Here is a 25,499-nt window from a genome sequence, read left to right on the forward strand (position 1 = left end):
TATGTAAAATATAGGTATAAAATGGTTGAACTGATTTTGCTGCATTTTGCTATAGGAGCCCCCTGGAACCCCCTCGAGAAGTCGGGGCCCTGGCGGTCCCTGGACCCCACTTTGCGAACCACTGCTCTAGTCTAGTCTTCCACTCAATTTACAGTGTATTTAATCACATTGTCATCTCAATGTCACGTTATTAATAATAAAACCAGCCTAGTTATGGGGAGTGACATAGTAATAAGCATTGCTTATTAAGCAATGGTATAGGCCTACATACAAGCTACCAATATATACATATATGTACATGCACTGTTTTGTAAAAGGTTCTACATATAAAAGGTGAAGTTGAAACACACACACACACACACACACACGCACACACACACACACACACACACACACACACACACACACACACACACACACACACACACACACACACACACACACACACACACACACACACACACACACACACACTATAGTTATCTATCTATCTATAACCCCCATTCTCTCCCTCTCTCTCTCCGTGTGTGTGTGTGTGTGTGTGTGTGTGTGTGTGTGTGTGTGTGTGTGTGTGTGTGTGTGTGTGTGTGTGTGTGTGTGTTGTGTGTGTGTGTGAGTGTGAGTGTGAGAGAGAGAGAGAGAGAGAGAGAGAGAAATAAAGTGCAGTACATTGCACAGGCCAGGGTAAGTGGTCTCTTTAAGAGGAAATGCCTCTGTGAAGCGGTAGTGATCGTATCAGCATGCCGGGTGTGTGTGTGTGTGTGTGTGTGTGTGTGTGTGTGTGTGTGTGTGCCTGCCTCTGCTCGTCCTCCATAGATAGAACCCGAGCAGCCCGTCACCGCCCTCCTTCTATACTAGTCTGTCTATAAACCCGGATCCAGCTCAGTTTAACACCGTGCGATGATGATGATGATGATGATGTACATGTGATGATCCCCCTGGACTGTCTGGATGATGGACTGACCTCTCACACACACACATCTCACACATCATGATGGATCTGTCTGTATAGCTGTGTGATGGAGGCTTAATATTTAAGTATTGTGTTGAAGTTCCAGCGGCCAGCATGATCCGCCGCTCTGCAGGTGTATGGACATAGATAGGAGGAGGAGAATGTTGATGACGCGCTGCTGCTCACATTAAAGGAGGATTCATTCATTGTGCCGGGATCACAGGGAAATACAACACAAACAAAGCTGCTGGAAACACATCTTTTTTTTTCCAGCCACCATGTCCTTCTCGGCTGTTTTAGAATGGACGACTTCCTCATCATAGGGTAGTTTTTTTAATCACCTGGATTATAATCTCTAAAAACTGGTTTCGCGAGAGGAAGGAAAAATTATCTACCCCACACACACACACACACACACACACACTGCGCAGCCTCGGCTGTCACACTGTCATGTAAGTAGTACTGTATGTTACAACTAGCTCTGGTTCCACAGCGTAATAGAAGGAGTTCTCCTTTAACGCTGTGTTACTTTAGAGCCGTTGCCCGCACACCGCCGGTAGCGCAGGCTGCGCAGCCTCTTGTCTGTACTGTAGTAGAAATTAAAAATACACTTTCACCAAAACAAAGACTGTGTTAAGATGTTGAAAGCTTACTTTCCTTAGTGGGAACACTCGGAGCCCCCCACCTCACGTATAAAATACACCTTTTGACCAAAATGTGAAATATTCCACCGGATGGAAGAATGTTTTAGTTGCTCCCCTGCGCCCCCTACAGATCTTGTCGATAGAAAAATTCCATTGACCAAATCTGTAGGGGGCGCAGCCAGTAAAGTCACTAAAACATTTTTTCGTTTTCTTTTCTGGCCAAAAAAGTGTATTTTAGACGTGAGGTGGGGGGCTCCGAGTGTTCCCACTAAGGACACTAGTCTTTCAACATGTTAAAACCGTCTTTGTTTTGTTGAGTAGCTAAAGTGAATGTTTTATTTTTGACTAAAGACGAGAGGCTGCGCAGCCTGCGGTACCGGGGCTGTGCAGGCAACGGGTGGAAAGTAACATAGCGTTAAAGGAGAACAACGTTCTAACACTGTGGACCAGAGCTATGTTAAACTAAACAGCTGTAGTTCATATTATGTGAGTGGCTGCTGCACCCAGAGCTACTGCATTATTACCATTACCAGTCAGAATGTTGTATTTAACGGTTTTCTGCACATGTTTTAAACGTGACCACTGGTTTAAAATATGCAGTGGTGGAAAGTAACTAAGTACATGTACTCAAGTACTTCACTTCAGTACAGTATAAAAAATACCTCAAAATTGTACTGGAGTATTTCCACGTTTCAGTACATTTACTTCTACTCCAGTCCATTACATCTCAGAGCCAAATATTATACTTTTACTCCACTATAATTATTTGAACACTTTAGTAGTTACTTTGTACATTCTGATTATTATTATTACAAAACATACATTAACCACCCTATATTTGGTTATTTGAAAATATCCGATCTACAAGCTGAAGCTGTGAGCTTGTACATCTGATATTTTCAAACGATTTGTATACATTTTATATACATTTGAAACCGGTGAAATGGGACATTCTGCATAATGATTACTTGTACTTTTGGTACTTTATATAAGTACATTTTGATACCAATACTTCTGTATTTTTACTCAAGTAAATTTTGATTTTTTTTTTTTTTTTTTATTATTATTATTATTTCCACCACTGCAGATAAGCGTTGAATACAACATTTGCCTGTCAATCCCGGCACAAGTCAATGCCTGTGCTGGGATAACGTCAGCAAACAGCATATGGAAGTATTATAGGCAGCATTAGAATGGAACATGTTATTTTCCATGCCCTGAGCAGCTCAGTGGCAACTAATCTGATTCATTTATGGACACAAACAGTTACATCAATGTCATCCCAAGAGAATGAGTTGACCCTGCCCATGGAGAGCTGGATGGCTGACCTCTCGTGCTCGCTGTGGGACATGCCTCTGTGCAACCTGGCCATCCCAGGTAAGCACACTGATATGTACCTATTGAAATAGTGCTGTAGAGCTGTGGTTCTCAAACTTTTTCCATGTCAAGGACCCCCTAAATGATATGTATTAGGCCGCGGACCCCCATCTCAAATATTTTGTTCCAGGGACCCCCCCCCCCCCAGAAGCAAAGATTTGAGTTACAAATGTTTGCTTTAAAAATATATATATATTCAAAGGTTGGCACACATTTTCCCGATTTAAAAAAAATAGCAGATCTACAAGCTCGTAGCGCGGCACTCGGTGCCGCGCTATGAGCTTGTAGATCTGCTATTTTTGAATAGGCAAAGTATAAAAGGTTAAAGTGGTTAGAATTATTGTATATGGACACATTTTGCTGGGGACCCCCTGGAACCCCCCCCCCCCCCCACGGACCCCACTTTGAGAACCAATGCTGTAGAGTGCTATGGAGATATGAGGGCAGAAACCTCATATCTTCATATTTCAACATTTTATGTTCTTTTTTTTGTGGTAAATGTATGCCCTGCTTTGTCATACTACACTGTCACACAGAAGTAGCAAAAATAGCAGATCTTGTGGATCTGCTATTTGAGCTATTTCTGCATTTTACTTTGAAGTGAAAGTGTGTGTCTGTGGGTTTGATACATTCTGAACCAAAGTATTAACAACAGCTTGTGACTAAATCATAACTTACACTGAATCCCCTGGAAAACAGGTTATTATTTTTTCTTCCTGAAAATCAATCTGAGAGCCCGTTGGGTAAAAGGGGAAAACTAAATGTTTTCCTTGTTTTTGCCTCTGGGGTCACCACTTCCTTTTTTGTGTAGAAACAGGAACTTGGTTTGGCTCCTCCTCCTTTCTTAGTCCACGTCCTCCCGTTTTCTTCTGTGTTTATTCCTGTACTATCAACAACACTACATGTTTAGGGCAGTGGTGCTGACGTCTTGAGAGATGACCTGAAAATTAACTGTTTTTATGGACAGTCACCATTACAAATTTAAGTTGACCAATAATTGTAACTCAAATAATTGCGATTAACGATGTAATTGTGTGTTTTGGCCATTGAACATTGGAACATATGAATGATAAAACAAATTCTGTTTGCCTTTTAGGCTTCGTAATCACAAATTGCACAGGGCAGATATGACAATGAACGTGACGCGTTGCAAGCTTGTAGATCTGCTATTTTTGCTTTTTTATATTTGAAAATGTGTGAAAATATTTCCACATGTAGACGATTATGACGATTATGCAAAAATAACTGTGATTATCTCAAATAATTGCGATTTAGACTATTATGTAATAATTGTGACAGGCCTGGTTTGGACATGTGAGGTTTTCTCCCGACAACAAAGATATTATTCTGCCTCCAGCGTTGAGTGTCGCTGTGGGAACAAATGTATAATATCAAGGAGCGTCGTAAATCATATCATATAATCTGCAGGCTTCATCTGGGCACAGAGCCCAGTCAAAACAACTCCATATCCCATATATATATATATATATATATATATATATATATACGCCCTACAACAAATGCTATACTACCACTTGTATACACTGTCTGCGCTAATGGGAGATACCGTTGTCAGAATGTCTTCTCTGATGGCATCAAATAACCATATCATTGCTGTCGGGGCAGAAATCTCTCATCTCCATTACTTTACCTTTTTTTCAGGAAATGACTAAAACAAAACAAAAAGTGGAGTTAGGAGGTTTTGTTCATCATTGATAAGAACAGCTGAATGGACCTCCAAGCTCACAATGAGGTTGGAGGTCAAAAGGTGGTTTAGCCTGGAGTCAGCAAAACCAGCTAACTCCGCCCCCCTTTGCTGGACTTAGCTGGTTTAGCAGAAAGTTTGAGGATCCAATGGAGTTAGCTGCTTTTGTCAGAAGCACTTTTTAATACTTTTCATTGGTTCAATATTTTTTTAATCAACACACAGACGTAAAGGGTGTTCAATAGCACTGATTTATGGAAAAAAAATGCAAAAGCGGAAAAATGGAGTTAGCTGATTTCTGCCGGACAGCAACGATATCTGCAAGCTCGAAACACGGCACGAAGCAACGCATTTTGAGCTTGTAGATCTGCTGCTTTCGCTTTGTTTGAATTTGAATCCTGGAAAGTAACAGCTTTGGACATATGAGGTTTTCCAAACGACAGAGACGATGTGTATCGATAAACTGTGTGTTTATGTTTCCCCCCTTTTCCTCAGGAAGTCACAACGCCATAACGTACTGTCTGGACATGAACGACAGGTCGCCGGTGGACCTCACTCAGCCAGACATGCTGCAGAAGCTCGACAAGTTCATGAAGCCGCTCATTCGTCCGTTCGTTTACAAGTGGGCAAAAACCCAGGTAGAAACCTCTCAATACATATACTAATTTTTTGCTTTTTTTTTGTCGTGAATTATAACTCCGTGTGTGATCATACTATAGCTTCACACATAAGCATGACAAATGAAGCGTAGCGTTAGTTCAGTCGCAAAAGCTGAGCTGTAATCAGCTGTCAGTCTGCTGATTGCTTTCAATCAGCCACGCTTTCCTATAAGCACCAATCACACCACATTCCCTCGACAAGACGGCCGGTTTAGATACGGCTCTCTCCTACACACTGGATCTCTGCTTTTCAATTTCTGCCACACGCTGCCGCCGGCAAAGCTTGCCTCCACCACCCCAGCCTCCACCTTATAGTTCATAGTCTGGCATTACTCAAACGTTTAAACTGGATGTTGAACTGAAATCCATGTTTGCATGGCTCTAAAGTAAACTGGAATCCAATGTCTGCATGGCTCTAAAGTGAATTCAATGTTCTATGGCTTTAATGTTAAAATGCATTCAAGTTTGCGTGACTCAAGTTAATCTGATTAACATGTCTTGCTATGAGGTTTCCACTCCGACAGAGACTAAATGTTATATCAGTTACTAATACTCCATGTCAGTGTGCAAAGACGTCATGTTATTCGTAAGCCAGTGGTGGAAAAAGTACTCAAATGTTTTACTTGAGTAAAAGTATCAAGACTGCAATGTAGAAATACTCTGTTGTAGATAGAAACATTTCCTATCACACACCTATTTGGCGGACCCCCTGTAGTAACTATGAGGACCCCTTAGGGGTCCCAGACCCCCTGTTGAAGACCCATGCTATAGAATATTTGTTCAGTATCTCCAGACTCTTTAGTAAACAGAACACACATGTTCATGTCTGTAAATCAATGCTGTCCAATCAGGACTCATACAGGTTAAAGGTCAGGAGACAGGTTAAAGGTCAGGATACAGGTTAAAGGTCAGGATACAGGATAAAGGTCAGGATACAGGATATACAAGTGAAATTGTAAAAAAAGGAATAGCAGACAAAGGTGGCACTGGAACACTATTCTATTACTATTACTATTACTATACTATTACTATTACTAGACTATTACTACTATATACACTGGAATACTATACTATATATAACACTATACTATATATAACACTATACTATATATAACACTATACTATAACACTGTACTATAACTATAACTGTACTATATGTATTGTAACACTATACTATAACACTTTACTATAACTATAACTATACTATATGTATTATAACACTATACTATAACACTCTACTATAACTATAACTGTACTATATGTATTATAACACTATACTATAACACTGTACTATAACTATAACTGTACTATATGTATTATAACACTATACTATAACACTGGAACACTATACTGTTTTTAGGATTGATTTTAAAATTCTTTTAATAGTTTATAAAGCTCTAAATGGTCTGGCACCTTCCTACCTCTCTGACTGCCTAGAGAGATATGTTCCAAACCGGCCCCTCAGGTCTTCAAGTGCTGACCTGCTCGAGGTGCCTATAATGACATATAAAAAATACGGTGAAGCAGCATTCTGCTTTTACGGACCGACAGTGTGGAATAAACTCCCATTACACTTAAGACAGGCAGCCTCTGTCGATAGCAATTGTATTCTTGCTCTGTAAAGCACTTTGAGCTGCATTTCATGTCATGAAAGGTGCTATACAAATAAAGTTTATTATTATTATTATTATTATACTATTGACAGTAATGAATGGATTCTCTCCTGATTAGATGAATTTAGCAACCAACCTGAAAATGTTTGTTTACTAAAAGAGATGGAGAGACAGATACCCTGTTATTGACCAAACACTCTAGTCTATATCAATGATTACTATGTATGATGTCATATACAATGGATTTGCAATCAGCAAAATAAGTCAGCGTTTTTTAATGGCACTCGTCTTTTTTTTAAACCTGTGATCATTAGTGGTGGGAAAAAAATGTTCATTTCAGTGAACAAACGACTTTGTTCACTTTCACGGCAATGATTCGCTCTCGTTCAGTAGCGCTATTTTCTAGTAAAAAACACCATCGCCGGAGCGTTATCATGTCGCGCGTACAGCCCCGACCTCCAGTCCTGTGTACGGGGGGAGAGGATGGGGGGGGGCATGAACGATGGCCTGAAACGTAACAGTTTCAGGAAGTGAACAAGCTTGTTCACGCCACGGCAATGAACTAGTTCTTTTGAACGAATCGATCATGAACGACACATCACTAGTGATCATGCTGGAATGAACAGAAACATTCATATCGCTGCATTGTGTCCCGTGTGTTGTTGCAGGAGCACACCATCAAGCAGCAGCTGGACTGTGGGATCCGGTACTGTGACCTGAGGATCGCACACAGACCCAACGACGCCTCCACAGACCTCTACTTCTACCACGGTGTCTACACCACGGTCACAGTGGAGGTACACCACACGGCACTCTCGTGTAGATCAGAGCAAAGTGGGGTCCTTGAGGGGGTTCTAGGGGGTCCCCAGCAAAAGTAGTTAATGTAGCGTCACAATCATTTTAACCACTTAAACCTTTTATACTTTGGCTATTCAAAAATAGCATATATACAAGCTCATAGCGCGGCACAGAGTGCCGCGCCATGAGCTTGTAGATCTGCTATTTTTCAAAAATGTGTGAACATTTTTAACACAAATCTTTGCTCCTGGAGGTCCCTGGCACGACGTATTTTCAGATGGGGGTCCGCGGCCAAATATGTATACATTTGGGGGTCCCTGCATGAACAAGTTTTAGAACCACTAGATCAGAGGGTTTCAAACGTTTTGTGTCCCAAGGCACACACCGATGGGCAAGTCAAAAATCTCAAGCCACAACATGTATTCATAGCGAAATTGTAACATTGACATCATCCACTGGTTACATAGTATTTGGTTGCTGTAGAGCAGAAATCTCTTATCCCTATATTTAAACTTTTGGTGTTTTTTTTTCGTAAATGAATGCCCCTACTTGACCATACGACAGCGTCACACAAAAGTATCCAAAATATCAGATCTGCAAGCTCGAAACGCAGTGCAAAGTGGCGCGTTTCGAGCTTGTCGATCTGCAATTTGAATCCTGATCAGTAACAGTTTTGGACATATGAGGTTTCCACCCGACAGAGACGATTCATATCCAAGCTTAAAAACCATCCGGCCCACCCAGATTGTACCAGGTCCATTATTCCACTGAACACTGTTCTGTTATCTGCCACCGCCGCGGTGCCACTGCCGTTTAAGGGAGAGTGTATAAAAAAATGTGCTCGTGCTGTAAATATATTTACGCCATAGCGTCTGTTACAGAAGCAACGCTTTATGGAAGAAATTTAAAAAAAAAAGTGGTGAGACTTCAAAAAAAAAAACGGATCGGTAAACCCACACGGAAAAGTGTCACGGCCCGCTGTATAGGAGGAGAGGAGACTGCGGCACTCTCTGTACCGCAGTGGTTCTTCTCAAAACGTTTTAATTTCACGGACCCCCCCCCGCCCCCAGTGTGCTATGCATTAAGGGCCACGGACCCCCATTAACTCAGAGAGAGTATCCACTCGTCTCAAGAGTTTTGTGAGAAATGCATCAGTGCATTAATTACATTTCAACGGCGGAGAGAAAAAGTGCAATGAACCAAAGAACATTTCTAATTTCATGTAAATGGACGGTTAATTAGTAGAATATGTCACTTTTAAAACCCAGAAACGTTAACACAGCTATGACATGTAGTTGGGCTCAGAACATTATGCTGATTGTAAGAACAGCAAAAAACAACAACAACAACAACATCACGTCAGGTGTCCTTTTTATACATACCGATTTTTGCTCAGCATCAGTTTAATGTGTGCTGTTGCACACAACCCTTCAGTTCATTCATACATAATATGGCCCCAGGAGTGTTCAAATGATCTTTTCTTTCATTTTATTGATAGTTATACTACAGGTGGTTCTGACCAAGCAATCTGATTGGTCTAAATAGGCTCTGTAACCGTGCTCAAACGAGCACGACAACAACACCTAATCAAAATGTGAAAATCAGCTGTGCCTAGTCTTGCAGAGCAGAGCCGGATGAGTGGCTAGGCTAGCAGTTTTCACGGGAAGTTTGTAGCTAATTCTGTCATTAAAAGAAATTGAATTTCTACCGAATACCTTAATTACAGTGAGATTGAGCTTAACTGTCTGGTTTCTCTATGTGTTCAGTTTGGAAAAAAGGTGGTCTAGTGCACACAGCCATCTGAATGCTGGGGTCTGGACCAGTGTTGCCAGATTCTGTGAGAGAAACAAGCAACCAGGTCTAGGAAAAACCAGCCCAAAACAAGCGACTATGGGCCACATCATGAGCACTTTAACATATACGTCAGCTATTTGAAAATAGCAGATCTACAAGCTCACAACGCGTCGCGTTGCGACGCGTTGTGAGCTTGTAGAGGGGATTATAATAAGCAGATCTGGCAACCCCTGGTCTGGACTGGCTGAGTAAACAGGGACTCTGTCTCTGTCAGACTCCATGCACTGTATCTCCAGGATAACAGAGAGATAACACTTAAAGAAAGGTTGTTATTTTTACAGCGAAAAGCCCCACGATATGAATTTATTTTGATATGTTTTATTTTAATGGTAACTGTTGTATAATCGCAATATTACACTATAAAATGAAACCCAAAGAAATAAAGCAGCATTTTCTTTTACAGTGAAAATAGCAGATCTAGGAGCTCACACTGTGCGTTGAGAGCTCGTCGTAACTCTGCTATTTTAGCTATTTGTCATGCAACAAAGTATCGGCTTAAAACATAAAACGACACAGTTAACAGTGGACTACCATTGGCATGGTGGTATATTATGGACATACTGTACTTGCACATATAGTGCAACAGACATTACAGATGCAGAACATACACTGGAACATATTATGACGAGATCAAAGAGTTGACGTTGAGGTCAGCGTTGCCATGTCTGCTTATTATAAGCGACTTTGGGCTTGTTTTTCTGTAAAGTCGCTTGTAAATATTGGTCGTTGTGGGTTGCATATTTTTTTGGGTGTTGTTGATTATTTTGGGCTTGCTTCCTAATGTTGTTTAAACCAGTGGTTCTCAAACATTTTCAAATCAAGGACCCCCCAAATGAATATGTATTTGTACACCGGACCCCCCCATCTGCAAATGTTTTTTGCGCCAGGGACCCCCGTACCAGATTTGTTAAAAATGTTTAAAAGCATTTTCAAAATGTTTAACTTTTTCACACTCTTTTGAAAATAGCAGATCTACAAGCTCACAACGCGTCGCATCACGACGTGTTGTGAGCTTGTAGATCGGCTTATTTCAAATATCCGATGAATAGATGCATACCTAGGTTGGTCATAGTAACCCGCATGACCAACCTACGTACTGTACCATGCTGCTCAGCCGCACCCCGCCTGTGGAATGCCCTCCCTGCCCACCTGACCCACCTTTTTATCAAAGCATTTTTTAGCTACACTGTTTTTATCTCCAGGCTTTATGCCCTCATGTTTTAATGTTTGTGTTTCTTCTACAGTGTAGTGGTGTGATGGCTTTTATGCAAATGATACGTAGCCTGTGAGTTAGTTCAGGCAGCATACACTCGAGAGGCTACATGCATGCTCATTACTATGTGGCTGTTTACAGCGTCATGCAGACCCATACAGTACGTCATACAGTACACTGACAGCTGTCCAATCGGGCGGGTTATTTAAGCTCATTTACATCTGTGTTCCGTCCGATTGTGTGTCATGGTTGTTGTCATGCGACGTTTGCTCCCACCACCACCCCAGCACCACCAGTGGTGGGCTCTGCTATTGGTCCTGCTCCCCATGGGGGGGGGGTTGTTATTATATATCTGTCTCCCTGCTCTTAAAGGTTAATGATGGTTGTCTAAATTGTGCTGAGCAGGGAGAAAAATGTAGCAGAGCCTGAACGCCAAGATGAAATATTACATCCACACTTTTGTATTCTCATTCTATAATATTGGTTCAATATATTTGTGAGTTATCTGACTGAAATGCTTATTGTAGCACTTATTATTATTAGAAATTAAATCTGTTATTATTATTATTATTATTAAAGTGCTCATGCTTCTTTTGGGCTTGTTTTCATAGACCTGGTTGCTTATTTCTCTCAAAATCTGGCAACACTGATTGAGGTATGGTGTTGTTCTCTTGACAGACGGTTCTGGTGGAGATCAGAGAGTGGCTGGACGCTCATCCCAGAGAGGTGGTCATCCTCTCCTTCAGCCACTTCCTGGGCCTGAGCCCGGACCTGCACACGCGTCTCATCTCCACCATACGCAACGTGTTCGGCTCCAAGCTCTGTCCCAAAATGGTACAGTATACACTGTTCTTTGTATTGTTTTATTTTATAGCAGGGGTCTTCAATGTTTTTCAGGCCAAGGACCCCTTAGCTGAGAGAGATGAAGCAGGGACCCCCCAGTCAGCGCCGGTTCTAGGCTGATCAGCGCTCTAGGCGAGATTCCTCTGATGCGGCCGCAAGCGAGAAGCGCGCATGCGCCGGTTTTCCGGGTTTTGGGAGGATTATGACACGTTTTTGGCTACTTTATTTCAGTTTTAGGGTTAGGGTCAGGTTAGGGTTATGTTATTTAGTTCTGGTTTTACCGATTTATTATCATTATTATTATTTTTTCCCGACTTTATTTGCCGCCTCTCCAAACTGCCGCTCTAGGCGGCCGCCTAGGTCGCCTGTATGGACGCGCCGGCCCTGCCCCCAGTACATATTGTACAAAATTGTGTTGCAGATTATGCTTTTCATGGATTTCATAGACGGCTTCATAGACTTGTTTGACAGCACTGTGATCAGTGTATTTTCAGACATTTAAAACTCTCAATACTTAGTAAACTTGACCTTAGGCTCTGTACTTGGTCTGCTCTTTTTCCCTCTACACCAAACCTCTTTGCCGAAAACAGCCGATCTACAAGCTCACAAGTTGTGAGCTTGTAGATCTGCTGTTTTCGGCTAATGTTCCTCTCAGAATATAGGGATGCTAGGGTTCTCAAGTGCTAAATGTAAATAATAGAAAAAGTTCACACAAAGATTTGGAGACCCCCCCCTGTAGTAACTCTGAGGGTTGTCGGACCCATGTTTTAAAGCAATGTAAAGCTATGTTGTCTTTTTTGGTAGAACCTTGGGTTGTATGTTAGCTACCCTGAGCACAATCTAAGACCAGATATTGTCCTTCATCTTTATGTGTTGTTTCTGCGCTCTGTGATCAAGGAAACAGATGTTGTGATTCCATTCTAATTTCTCTCATTGTATGGAGAAACGAGTCTTAAAAAAATAGATATTTGGCCAATACCAGTGTTGATTTAGTCGACTAAAACCATGACGAAAAGTGTTGGTCGACTACCTTTTTTCACTGACGAAAACGAAATAAAAACAAAGCTACGACGACTAAAACTAAGACTAAATATATTGACAATTTCGTCAGGGAGAGACTAGTGGAGAAGAGATCCAGTAGAACTATAAGACAAGTCATTTTATGTTTGGTTGCACTCGGTTGTTGTGCTTTGAAAATAGCCGATCTACAAGCTCACAACGCGTCGCAGCGCGACGCATTGTGAGCTTGTAGATCGGCTATTTTCAGCATGCAACCAAGTGTAAAATCAGCCAATACGACACCATCAAGGCACCGCCAACATACATTATAGTCGACTAAATCAACTGTAGATTTAGTCGACTATAATCTTATGATGTTTAGTCGACTAAAACTAGACAAAAACTAAAACATTTCAGATGACTAAAATATGACTAAAACTAAATGGAATTTTATTCAAAAGACTATGACTAAAACTACATCAAAAGTTGCTGTCAAAATCAACACTGGCCAATACATATCTGCAAATACAATCCTGGTGTCTTTTCTCATCTACTTTGATTGTTCGCACGATTGTAAGATCAGGGGAGGTCACACACATCCACATTACCATTTAAAGGCATGGGTGCTGAACTCAAAAGAGATGTATAACAAAGGCCTATGTATGTGTACAAGGCAGAAAATAGTTTGAACACTGCAGCACACAGTTCTGCACTCTGAAGAGGAGCATTGTTGCTCAAAACGTTTAGTTAGGGTTTGCTGGATAATACCGCAATAAAGTAATAGAAGGGAGCTACAGTGTGCGAACTCTTTATTGCCTTGTAACCGAGGCTACAGCCTTTGTGATTATTTTTGCATGATTGCCATGTTACGCTGATACTGGTTTCTGTATATTTTTGTGGCGCCACAGAACTTTCATCAAGGGTAGGACTTTCACTTTCCTCACAACAAAGCAGTGATGGAAGAAGTACTCACGTGTTTTACTTAAGTAAAAGTATCAATACTGCAATTTAGACATACTCTGTTGCAAGCAGAAGTCCCGTATTAAACATGTGCTTGAGTAAAAAGTACGAAAGTATCGGCAATAAAATATACTTAAAGTACCAAAAGTAAAAGTACTCATTGTGCAGAATGACCCAAGTTCAAATGTATAAAAAAATATTTTGGAAATAGCCGATCTACAAGCTCACAATGCGTCGCATCACGACGCATTGTGAGCTTGTAGATCTGCTATTTTCAAATGGCCGAAATATATACAGGGCTGATGTGGTTTGTGTGTCTTTTAATAATAATCACAATCTACAAAAAAATACCTCAAATCTTTTTTTTACAAGGAGTAGTTCACCCTAAAAATTACGTATTTCCTATCAATTCCACATTATGGTGGCAGAGCAGTAGAATGAGAACTCGCGGAAGTTCGGTAGGCCAATCAGAGGCAGGTGGGGGCGGGTCTTTTTGTAACCCAGCTCTTAACCCTTTGAGAGGCAGCAGCTGTGCGCAGCATCTAGTTAGTTGGAACTTGGCAAACTCCACACTCTATTTGTGAAATTCAAATAAGAGACTGGTCCTTTTTCATATCAAGGTCCATTATTTATTCAGCATTTGAGTCACGGAACACCGTTTGATAAGCTTTAGCCTCTCACACCCAAAACGTAGAATATGTTATCGTTCGATAAGCTGTTGTCAAAATAACAATTGTTTACGTTCTCTAATTGTGTACCTGTATAGTAAGTAATGCAGATGTTTAACAATTTGACTCTTGACAGTGTGAAATGTTATACTCAAGATTTAAAGATCTATTAGGGTCCATTTGGTTATTATCAACTCTCCATCATTTAGCTGGGTACCACCTGGAACCCCCTCAAGGACCACGGGTGGTTCCCGGACCACTGGTTGAGAACCATTGCACTGACAAGTCCCGGAAAAGACGCACTGTGATTGGCCAGTAGTCAACGCACTGTGAGCGCTGTGATTGGCCAGTAGTCACTTTGAGTGACAGGTTCCCTGCGGAAGACGGAAGAGCCGCCGTGTATTGCGATACAAGTCGCCCCGATGAACTGCAGAGGCCAATGAGGTATCTAGGTTTCTAATATCTATGGTGCTGAGGGCATTGTCTCTTTGACTATCTGAAATATTTAATCTCAGTAATATTTGCCTAACCCTGTCTTCCACCCTGAGTCATCCCTAACTAGCAAAGGGTGTTGGAGTTAAAGAAGAAAAAAGTCCCCCCTCCCCTTCTATGTTGCCTAGAACTGGATAATTGATTGAGGTCATGTGATCAGTGACTGTCACTACATCAGAAGCAAATATTGTACTTTTACTCCACTACAATTATTTGAAAACTTTAGTTACTTTGCAGATATACATTATTATATTATAAAACATACATTAACCACTTTAGCCTTATTTTATTCTTAGGCTGTTTGAAAATCGCAGATCTACAAGCTCACTGCGACGCGTTGTGAGCTTGCAGATCTGCTATTTTCAAACACTTTAGTACTTTTACTTTTGGTACTTTAAGTACATTTTGATGCCAATACTTTTCTACTTTTACTCAGGTAAATTTTGAATTCCGGACTTTTACTTGTAACGGAGTACTTCCACATTGCAGTATTGATACTTTTACTTAAGTAAAACATTCGAGTACTTTTTCCACCTCTGGTTTTTAGTGACATTGAGATGTTGGAGGAGACTGCAGCACTCTCTCTCTCTCTCTCTCTCCACTGGACCAGTGCGTCACTGGTATCCTGCTAACAGCTGCCTGTGGGATGTGGGTTTAGTGAGACAAATCTTTGCTTCTGGGGGGTCCCTGGAACAAAATATTTTGAGATGGGGGTCCGCGGCCAAATACATATCATTTTGGGGGTCCTTGACATGACAAAGTTTGAGAACCACTGGTCTAATGTAATGAACCAAAGATTATCATTTCATGTAGATATAATGGACAGTAAATTGGCAGAATACACAATTTTTTTAAACGCACAAACGTTAATGCTGCTGTGACATTTACTTGGAAGACTATTTCACGGAAGAACAGCTAAAAAAATAACATCAGATTTATAATAGGTTCCTGTGTGTAATCTGGCCTCGCCAATCTGTCGCCAAAAGATCCTTGAAGCCTCCCTGTGGAGAGAATACACAGACACACTCTCACGTTCATTTCCTATTTTCCTGACAGTTGTTTGGCCGGCTTCCTGCAGGGCCAAACAACACTATCACTGAGGTCCAGGGACACGGCAACGTCCAAATGTGTTGTTTGAGAAATCAATGGTTGAAAAGGTACTAAATTGTTTTACTTAAGTAATCACTGCGATGCAGAAACACTCTGTTACAGGTAAAAGTCCGGTAATTAAAAATGTACTTTAGTAAAAGTACAAAGGTAATGGCGTCAAAATATAGGCCTACTTAAAGTACCAAAAGTACTTGCAGAATGCAGAATGTCTCACAAGATATGTAAAATGTATTAAAAGCTTTTGAAAATAGCAGATCTACAAGCTCACAATGCGTCGCATCTAAATAGGACTGAAGTAGTTAATGTATGTTTTGTAATAATAATTCAAATCTACAAAGTAACTAAAGTAACTAAAGTTTTCAAACAATTGTAGTGTAGTGAAAGTATAACATTTGCCTCTGAGCTGTAGTGGAGTGGAGCTAGTAAGTAAGTAAAAGTACCTCAAAATTGTACTTAAGTACAGTACTTGAGTAAATGTACTTAGTTACTTTCCACCACTGTGAGAAATATATCAGCCCTTTCTCTCATAATGATTTATGGTTGGGAAAAGTGCATTGAACACAGATACAGTACATGTCCTGTAAGTATAACAGGCCATAGAGAATCCTTATCTGCTCCTGAGCAGAATGCACCAATTTAAAATGCACGGCGTTAATGTTGCTGTGAAATATTATTGGACTCAGACCACATACTGTACTTACTGTGTAAGAACGGCAAAAAAAAGGAAAACCCATCACATTTGTAATTGTTCCTTCACAATCTCTCCTCCTTGGCGACTCACCAAAGCTCCACCATGAAAGTCTGCGTCCACCTCGTAGATGTGGAGAAGAGCTATAATAACGTCAGGTTTCCTTTTCATAAATACTGAACTCTGCATTCATTTATACTCAGCATAATGTTGATGCACACACACAGTACAGCACTCACACAGATGGAGCTAGGACTAATCTTTTTAACCATTTAAGACTGGGAACGCAACTGTGTGTCATTTTTAGATTTCTTTGGCTATTAAAAAAAATAGCAGATCTACAAGCTCATAGCGCGGCACAGAGTGCCGCGCTATGAGCTTGTAGATCTGCTATTTTAGAAAAATCTAGAAAATTTGTGCAAATCTTTGAATATATATATATATATATATATATATATATATATATATATATATATATATATATATATATATATATATATATATATATATATATATATTTAAAGTGAACATTTGTAACTCAAATCTTATTGCTTGTGAGGATTCTACAAATGTCTTCTAAATCCTAACAGTTTTTTTTTTAAATGCTTATGTTATAATCAGTGGTTCTCAAACTTTTTTCATGTCAAGGACCCTCAAAATTATATATATTTGGCCACGGACCCCCATCTCAAAATGTTTTGTTCCAGGGACCCCCCAGAAGCAAAGAATAGAGTTGTTCGCTTTAAAAACTTGTTCTTTTTGCACAGATTTTCACGATAAAAAATACATATAGCAGATCTACAAGCTCATAGCGCTATGAGCTTGTAGATCTGCTATTTTTGAATAGCCAAAGAAATCAAAAAAATGACACACAGATGCGTTCCCGGTCTTAATGGGTTAAACATGGGCGGAATCTGCTTGGTCAACAGTCTAGAGGGTTTATTTGTCGTCGCTCGTACAGTCACAAGCAGCACGAATATGCAAATGAGGAAAAAGGTTCCGCAAGACCGCTAACAGCAACACAACTACAAGACCTACTATAATACTGGATATGATGTCAAAAAGAAAGAGAGAATAAAGAGAAAATAATATAATGCAATTCAACGAAATAATAAGGAATGAGATAAAGCGGAATTCCTTTAACCATTAAGACTGGGAACGCATCTGTGTCATTTTAGATTTCTTTGGCTATTCAAAAATAGCAGATCTACAAGCTCACAAACTTGTAGATCTGCTATTTTTGAAAAATCGTGAACATTTGTGCAAATCTTTGAATACATATATTTTTTTGAAACATTTTTAACTCGAATCTTTGCTTCTGGAGGTCCCTGGAACCCAATATATTTTACAAATGTTCCCTTTAAAAAATATACTGTATATTCAATGATTTGCACAAATGTTCACGATTTAAAAAAAATGGCAGATCTACAAGGTCGTAGCGCGGCACTCTATGCGCTATGAATTTGTAGATCTGCTATTTTTGATTAGCCAAAGTATAAAAGAATGGTTATAGCTGAAATCTAAAATGACACAGATGTGTTCCTGGTCTTAATGGGTTAACAGCAGTATTGAAGCCCTTTTCCTTTTGATTGATGCTAGCGATGATATGGTTACCATGCAGACATAGCTTGGTCACTTGTTCTCATGTTGTTGTTTTTTTCTTTTTTCTTAGATTAGTTTTTCTTGGCCACAAATGTTAAGAATGTCATTCAGATAGCATGTTATTTAGATAGATGCCAGGTTTGTTGATTACCTGCTATCTCATTGTTTCAATTACACATACAGAATGTGATTTACATACAGTGGCACAGTAGCCAATCATTTTTGGGGGGGGGGGGGGGGGGGTGATTGGCTTAATGTGCAACATTGTTTCCCCACTCAACAGTAAACAAACCAACATACAGTATTGAATACAGAGTATCTGCACATTTATAAAGTGACAATTGTATTACTATTATTTGTAAGACCTTTTTAATACCTCTAAAATGAAAAGAAAGAGACTAATAATAAGACCATTACTACATCAAAAGTACTATACTATAAAAAATGGTCAAACATTGGCCAAATTAATTGTCAAATATTACCTAAGAAAGAGGCAAACATTTTGAAAATAGACGATCTACAAGCTCACAACGCCTCGCATTGTGAGGCGTTGTGAGCTTGTAGATCGGCTATTTTCACAATATTTATCTGTGGAACCGAGTCAAACTACATTTAATTCCAAGTGCTTGTCAGGGTGGGAAGGGGGGGGGGGGTCCGCAGTTCAAATATGATTATTTTGGGGTGTCACGGCCTGAGCATTTTGGGAACCCTTGGTTTAGACAGATGCTGTGTTCATTGTTTACCTGGTTTCCTGCATTTCTATGTATGCGACTGTTTACCTTGTTTATTGATAGAGTTCTCTCTTACTCTGCATGTTCACATCTCTTGCTTGTAAGTCGATCTGTATAGGAGGGTCTGCTAAGGGCCTAAACTGTATTGGGGGTCATGGGTTGTTTGCAGTGGTGTAAAGTAACTAAGTACATTTACTCAAGTACTGTACTTAAGTACAATTTTGAGGTACTTTTACTTTACCGGAGTATGTCCAATTTTCAGTACTTTTACTCGTACTCCACTACATCTCAAAGGCAAATATTGTACTTTTACTCCACTATTTGAAAACTTTAGCTACTAGTTACTTTTTAGATTTTGATTATTATTACAAAACATACATTAACCACTTCAGCCCTATATACATTTTGACCATTTGCAAGCTTGTAGATCTGCTATTTTCAAAAGATTTTTATACATTGCAAACTTGCATAATGAGTACTTTCTACTTTTGGTACTTTAAGTACATTTTGATACCAATACTTTTGTACTTTTACTCAAGTCAATTTTGAATTCCGGACTTTTACTTGTAACAGAGTATTTCTACATTGCAGTATTGATACTTTTACTTAAGTAAAAAAAAATGTAGTACTTTTTCCACTTTTTCTGGTTGTTTGTGTTCATTTGTTAAACATGTGACTTTGAGACCTGCTTCAAACCGTACAGAATCATTACATCCAGGTCATCATCCAAACCCAACATTCTACCAAAGTCCAACATGACTATCAATGGCTCCTTTGTTTGTAAACGCACCGGCGGTCAATACAGCTATTCCACAAGACCAGTTCAATGTGGGCCAGGGGTCCTCAACGCTTTTTCAGGCCACGGACCCCTTAGCTGAGAGAGAGAGACGAGGCAGGGACCCCCTCCTCCACTACATACTGTATAACATTGTGCTGCAGATTGAACTTTTTTCATAGATTTCATAGATGGCTTCATAGACTTGTTTGACAGACACTGTGATCAGTGTTGTGTACGTTTATGTTTATCTCTTCTATTCAAATGTTGGATTCATGTTCATGTGTACTTTCAGACATTTGACCACTTAAACTTGACCTTTGGCTCTGTACTTGGTCTGCTCTTTTCCCCCCTTTTTTTTTTACATCAAAGCTCTACGCCGAAAATAGCCGATCTACAAGCTCACAACGCTGCGATGCGTTGTGAGCTTGTTGATCTGCTATTTTTGGCAAATGTTCCGCGCAGAATAGGGATGCTAGGGTTCAAGTGGTTAATAAAATACAATCAGAAATATGATTTTAGGGGCCGGCTAGGTGGCCGGCGCACCACCTAGACTCAGTTGGTTCAGCACCGAGACTAAATGTCAGACTAAAGGCCTTTGCAGACAGGGTGCGATTTTTCGCACGGAAAAAATGGACAATATAATTTTTTTAATGAACACATGGTTCTCAATCAGTGGTGGAAAAAGTACTCAAATTCTTTACTTAAGTAAAAGTACCAATACTGCAATATAAAAATACTCTGTTACAAGTAAAAGTGCAGAATTCAAAATGTACTTGAGTAAAAGTACAGAAGTATTGGCATCAAAATGTACTTAAAGTACCAAAAGTAAAAGTACTAAAATGTTTGAAAATAGCCGATCTACAAGCTCACAACGCGTCGCATCGCGACGTGTTGTGAACTATCTGCAAAGTAACTAGTAACTAAAGTTTTCAAATAATTGTAGTGGAGTAAAAGTACAATATTTGCCTCTGAGATGTAGTGGTAGTAGAAGTAAAAGTATTGGAAATTGGAAATACTCAAGTAAAGTACAAATATCTCAAAATTGTACTTAAGTACAGTACTTAAGTAAATGTACTTAGTTACTTTACACCAATGTTCTCAATGACCTCATGCACACCGGCTCCGAATTTACCGTGCGGCGATGCGATGCGGCGATGCGTATTTTTTTTCCAATCGAACCCAGTTCGATTCGTGCGTCTTTTTGCATGCGGTAAAAACTGATGGACTAATCGCACCCTGTCTGCAAAGGCCTTTAACGTTTACAATAAGAGCTTATTTTAGATGTAATATGCAGTTTCTTGACGAATGTTTAGTTTTCAGTGTTGCTACATTTGAAATATAAAGTAAGTTAGTATGAACACTTTAACCCTTTACACTTTAAAGCTTTTTCGTAAATTAACGCAGTACCTTGTCATACAACAGTGTCAAAAGTGGCAAAAATAGAAGATCTGCAAGCTCACAAAGTGTCGCATGTGATGCGTCACGAGCTTGTAGATATGCAATTTTTGCTCTTTTTGGCTTTATTTTTTAAGAGGAAAAAAAGTGAAAGAGGTTTAAGTGTGTCTGTGGGTCTTATGAATATTGAACCAATGAAAAGTATTAACAATAGCTTATGGTTCAATAATAACTACGTTTGATCCGTAGGAACACAGGTTCTCTTTCCCATAGAGCACCGAAGTCCTGACGTCACTACCAGTAGAGGGCGCTTTTCGCAGGTTCGTGGCGTTGCTTTTTGTGTTGATATCCTCATTGGGGAATCTTAGATCGCTTCATATAAGAACTGTGTTCCAAAAATAAACACACCACCCCGGTGATTTTACTCATATGGATATGAAGCATCGACTGAAGGTGTAAATGTACACATTTACCCAAAGAGTAACACAATATAAACACTAGAAACGAGTCAAACGACCCAAAGACTACATTTCCCATGAACGCGGCTGCTGTAGGGACAGTGATATCAGACCCGGAAGTAGTAGTTCTTAAGACTTTTAAGGCAGAATTAATTCCATTTTCGCCAGAAACAGGCTGTATCAAATATGAATGAATATCATAAACGATGCAGAGCCACGCCCCGGGCCATGACAAAAACGCCGGGGTGGTGTGTTTATGTTTGGAACACAGTTCTTATATGATGTGATCTAAGATTCCCAAATGGGGATTTCAACACAAAAAATAAAGCCACAAACCCGTGAAACAGCGCCCTCTAGTGGCAGTGACATCAGACTTCAGTGCTCTATTAGCACTTGGAATTGTAGGTGTTGAAGCATTACATTTTGTTTGACTAAATATTTCGGCTTTGTGGCATTTTCACAATCTTTGCCTCTTTCTTACGTAATATTCGACAATTTGGCCAATTTCGTATTAAAATGGTCACTTTAGAAGTGTGCAGATACCCTGTATACACTTATACTGTATGTTGGTTGAGTGAGAAAACAATGTTGCACATTAACCCATTGAGACCTGAAGCCGATCCTAAATCTCAACAGTATTCTGAAAAACGTATGTTTCTATATCAGTGGTGCTCAATCTTTTTCATGTCAAGGACCCCCAAAATTATATGTATTTGGCCACGGACCCCCATCAAAATATTTTGTTCCAGGGACCCCCAGAAGCAACGATTTGAGTTAAAAATATTCGCTTTAAAAATATATATATTCAAAGATTTGCGCACATTTTCACGATTTTTCAAAAATAGCAGATCTACAAGCTCGTAGCGCGGCACTCGGTGCCGCGCTATGAGCTTGTAGATCTGCTATTTTTGAATAGCCAAAAGTGTAAAATAATGCTTTTTAGCTCAAATCTAAAAATGACACAGTTCCAGGTCTTAAGTAGGTTAAGCAAATGGGTTAACAAATCATCTGGGGACCCCCCAAAATATATTTTTGGGGGGGACAGAAAAAGTTAACTCAATGTTCTCTTCATCCATCCTTCATTCAGGAGGTGGTGACCCTTCGTAACTTGTGGAGTTTGGGCTACCAGGTGATCGTGTCCTATGAGCTCCACCAGGCCAGCTGTCACGGTGACCTTTGGCCTCACATTCCATACTGGTGGGCCAACAAATGCAAAGCTGAAGCTCTCATCGAGGCCTTCGAGGAGATGAAGAGACACGGCCGGCCAGGTATAGCCAACAGGCCACTGTTTCCCCTAACTATGGGTCGGGACTCGGGACCCATTTTGCCCTCACACAAACATTTTTATGGGTCGTGAGTAAAAAAAAAAAAGTTTCCTATTTAAGTATATATCATGTTTTATTATAATTTAATTCAATTTTCAAAATGTTCAAAAGTTTTCTTAGATTTTGAAAAACAAAAAGCTTTTCAAAAGTAGTGAAAATAGCAGATCTTCAAGCTTGTAGATCAGCTATTTAAGTTTTTTTCTGAAATAGGGCTTAAGTTAACTCATACTAGTGTAATGTATTTTTGTACACATTACTAAACTATAGTAATCTTATTTGAACCGACAGCAGCCAACTCTTTTTTACCATCTTTTTTTTCTCCCCAATTTATTCGTTATGCCAATTAATTCCTTCCCACACATTTCTGTGTGGCCACTGTGTCTGCTGTCGTAACTGACGAGGAGAAGGAACACTTTAGGCAGGTGCTGAGCACAGAACAATGACTTACAAAAGGGAAAATAAATCACCTTGCGCACACAAAGGGCTCCGGTTGAAACCTGGTCATTTATTGCGCCCACAAGTGCCACACAGGCACTTAAATGAGTACTTTTCAACTGGAGCCCTTTTGTGTGCGAGCTGGTTTTAGCCACTGTTGTCTTCTCCTTCTGACTCACCTGTCAGTGAGGACGAGCCCCCGTATTAAACAAAGTGACAAGTTCCCTCCCCGTGATCACAGCCGTGCGTGCGTGCGTGCGTGCGTGCGTGCGTGCGTGCGTGCGTGCGTGCGTGCGTGCGTGCGTGCGTGCGTGCGTGTGTGTGTGTGCATGCAGAGGAAGCCTTTATGACCAAGGTCATTAAATACCAACCACTCCTACATACCATCTCAGAGCTAGGTGCAGAATATTTGTTTTTATATTTGCCAGCCTGGGACATCATAGCCACAGACTGGTTGCTAGAAGGTTTCAACAACTTGGATGCCCAAAAAAGAAGGCAAAAAGGCTGGCAAAGTACTGTGCTGCTCACACTGCGAGGCGTTGTGAGCTTGTAGATCGACTATTTTCACAATGTTTGCCCCTTTCTTATGTAATATTTGACAATTTGGCCAAATTTGGTATTACAAAGGTCTTAAAAGTAATTAAATTGACACTTTAGAAAAGGGCAGATACGCTGTATACACTTATACTGTATGTTGGTTTGTTTACTGTTGAGTGAGAAAACAATATTGCATTTTTAAGCTAGGGTAAGTGATTTACTTTGGTTCAAATAAGTGTTAAATAGCTCTATATTGTGATCGTACTCATTGCTATAGAGTGTTTGTTCAGTAAAAGGAGTCTCCATGTCTCTCCAGCTCTTTATTAAACAGAAAATACATTTTCAGTGCTCTCTCCTGATTGGCTTACATTTTGTCACCTACCTGGAAATGTATTTATATTGTGTTTACTAAAGAGCTGGAGAGACCTCTGTGACCGAACAAACGCTCTGTAGCAATGATTACTATCACAATATAGTACTTAAAGGGCAAGACCACTTTGGTAGAGGTTTGGGTTGTGTAGTTACCTTGCCATGATGTAACTCCAAAGGTGGGCAAGAAATAAAAAATAATTGCTCCATTGATTAGAAATTGATAATTCAAAATATGCTCCTCATTGACTTACATTGTACAGTAAAACAGCTCTCAAAGTCACTCTTTTAGCACATAAACGAACGCAAACAAAGTTGATTCAGACAATATAGAGCATCACCAAACCCAGTACTGTTTTTTTTTTTAAATAAAAATGTCAACTTCCTGTTGATTTTGCCATTTTTTATAAGTAGAAAACCTGGACTGGATCCGCGGATCCGGATCCAGATCTTCAAATAGTAAAATCAACAGGAAGTTGACATTTTTATAAAAAAAAAAAAAACAGTACTGGGTTTGGTGATGCTCTATATTGTCTGAATCAGCTATGTTTGGGTTCATTTATGTGCTAAAAGAGTGACTTTGAGAGCTGTTTTACCGTACAATGTAAGTCAATGAGGAGCATTTTTTGAATTATCAATTTCTAATCAATGGAGCAATTATTTTTGATTTCTTGCCCACCTTTGGGGTTACATCATGGCAAGGTAACTACACAACCCAAACCTCTACCAAAGTGGTCTTGCCCTTTAAACAAAAAAAAAATCACTTACCCTACTTTTAAGCAAAAAATGTGTGTGTGTGTGTGTGTGTGTGTGTGTGTGTGTGTGTGTCCGCGTGTGTGTATGTGTGCGTGTGTGTGCGTGCGTGCGTGTGCGTGTGTGTGTGTGCGTGCGTGCGTGTGCGTGCGTGCGTGCGTGTGTTCCCTCCGGCAGCGGGTTTCTTCGTCACGGGCATCAACCTCACGGAGGACCTGAAGTACATCTGCTCTCATCCCACCGAGTCCCTGAAGGACCTGGTGATGACCACCTACCCGGCGCTGCTCGGCTGGGTCACAGAGCAGAGCCCCGGCTCCAGGATGTCCTCGCTCAACATCATCGCCGGGGACTTCATCACAGAGAGCCACTTTGCACCCGCCGTCGTCGCGCTCAACGACAAGTTATTGAACGACTGGCCCTCGTGATTTTTTAAAATTGTTCTTTTTTTGGCATCAGAAACTTCTCACATCGTCACCTTCTTAACCCATTAAGACCTGAGGCCGCTTCTAAACATTTTCTAAATCCTGACAGTTTTTCGGAA

General features: G+C 40.2%; 1 protein-coding gene across 1 annotated transcript; it reads left to right on the top strand.

Annotated features, from left to right (window-relative positions):
* The first annotated feature begins 905 nt into the window (after positions 1-905).
* On the top strand, positions 906-25,454 carry plcxd1.1 (phosphatidylinositol-specific phospholipase C, X domain containing 1, tandem duplicate 1). Its single transcript, XM_080430864.1, has 7 exons — positions 906-1,404; positions 2,863-2,973; positions 5,174-5,316; positions 7,619-7,747; positions 11,494-11,649; positions 22,627-22,807; positions 25,136-25,454. Exons 2-7 carry the CDS (start codon positions 2,871-2,873, stop codon positions 25,381-25,383), a joined length of 960 nt encoding a protein of 319 aa, XP_080286990.1. The 5' UTR covers positions 906-1,404; positions 2,863-2,870; the 3' UTR covers positions 25,384-25,454.
* Positions 25,455-25,499: the final 45 nt, after the last annotated feature.

This window comes from Gymnoscopelus braueri (genome assembly GCF_963280865.1).
Source record: "Gymnoscopelus braueri genome assembly, chromosome: 6".
In the NCBI taxonomy this organism is placed as follows: Eukaryota; Metazoa; Chordata; class Actinopteri; order Myctophiformes; family Myctophidae; genus Gymnoscopelus; species Gymnoscopelus braueri.

Excerpts from the sequence above, each read along its gene's own strand:
- plcxd1.1 (XM_080430864.1), top strand. The coding sequence starts at position 2,871 with ATGTCATCCCAAGAGAATGAGTTGACCCTGCCCATGGAGAGCTGGATG. Across the intron at positions 5,317-7,618 it reads ACAAGTGGGCAAAAACCCAG|GAGCACACCATCAAGCAGCA; the intron begins GTAGAAACCTCT and ends GTGTTGTTGCAG. Across the intron at positions 22,808-25,135 it reads GAAGAGACACGGCCGGCCAG|CGGGTTTCTTCGTCACGGGC; the intron begins GTATAGCCAACA and ends TCCCTCCGGCAG.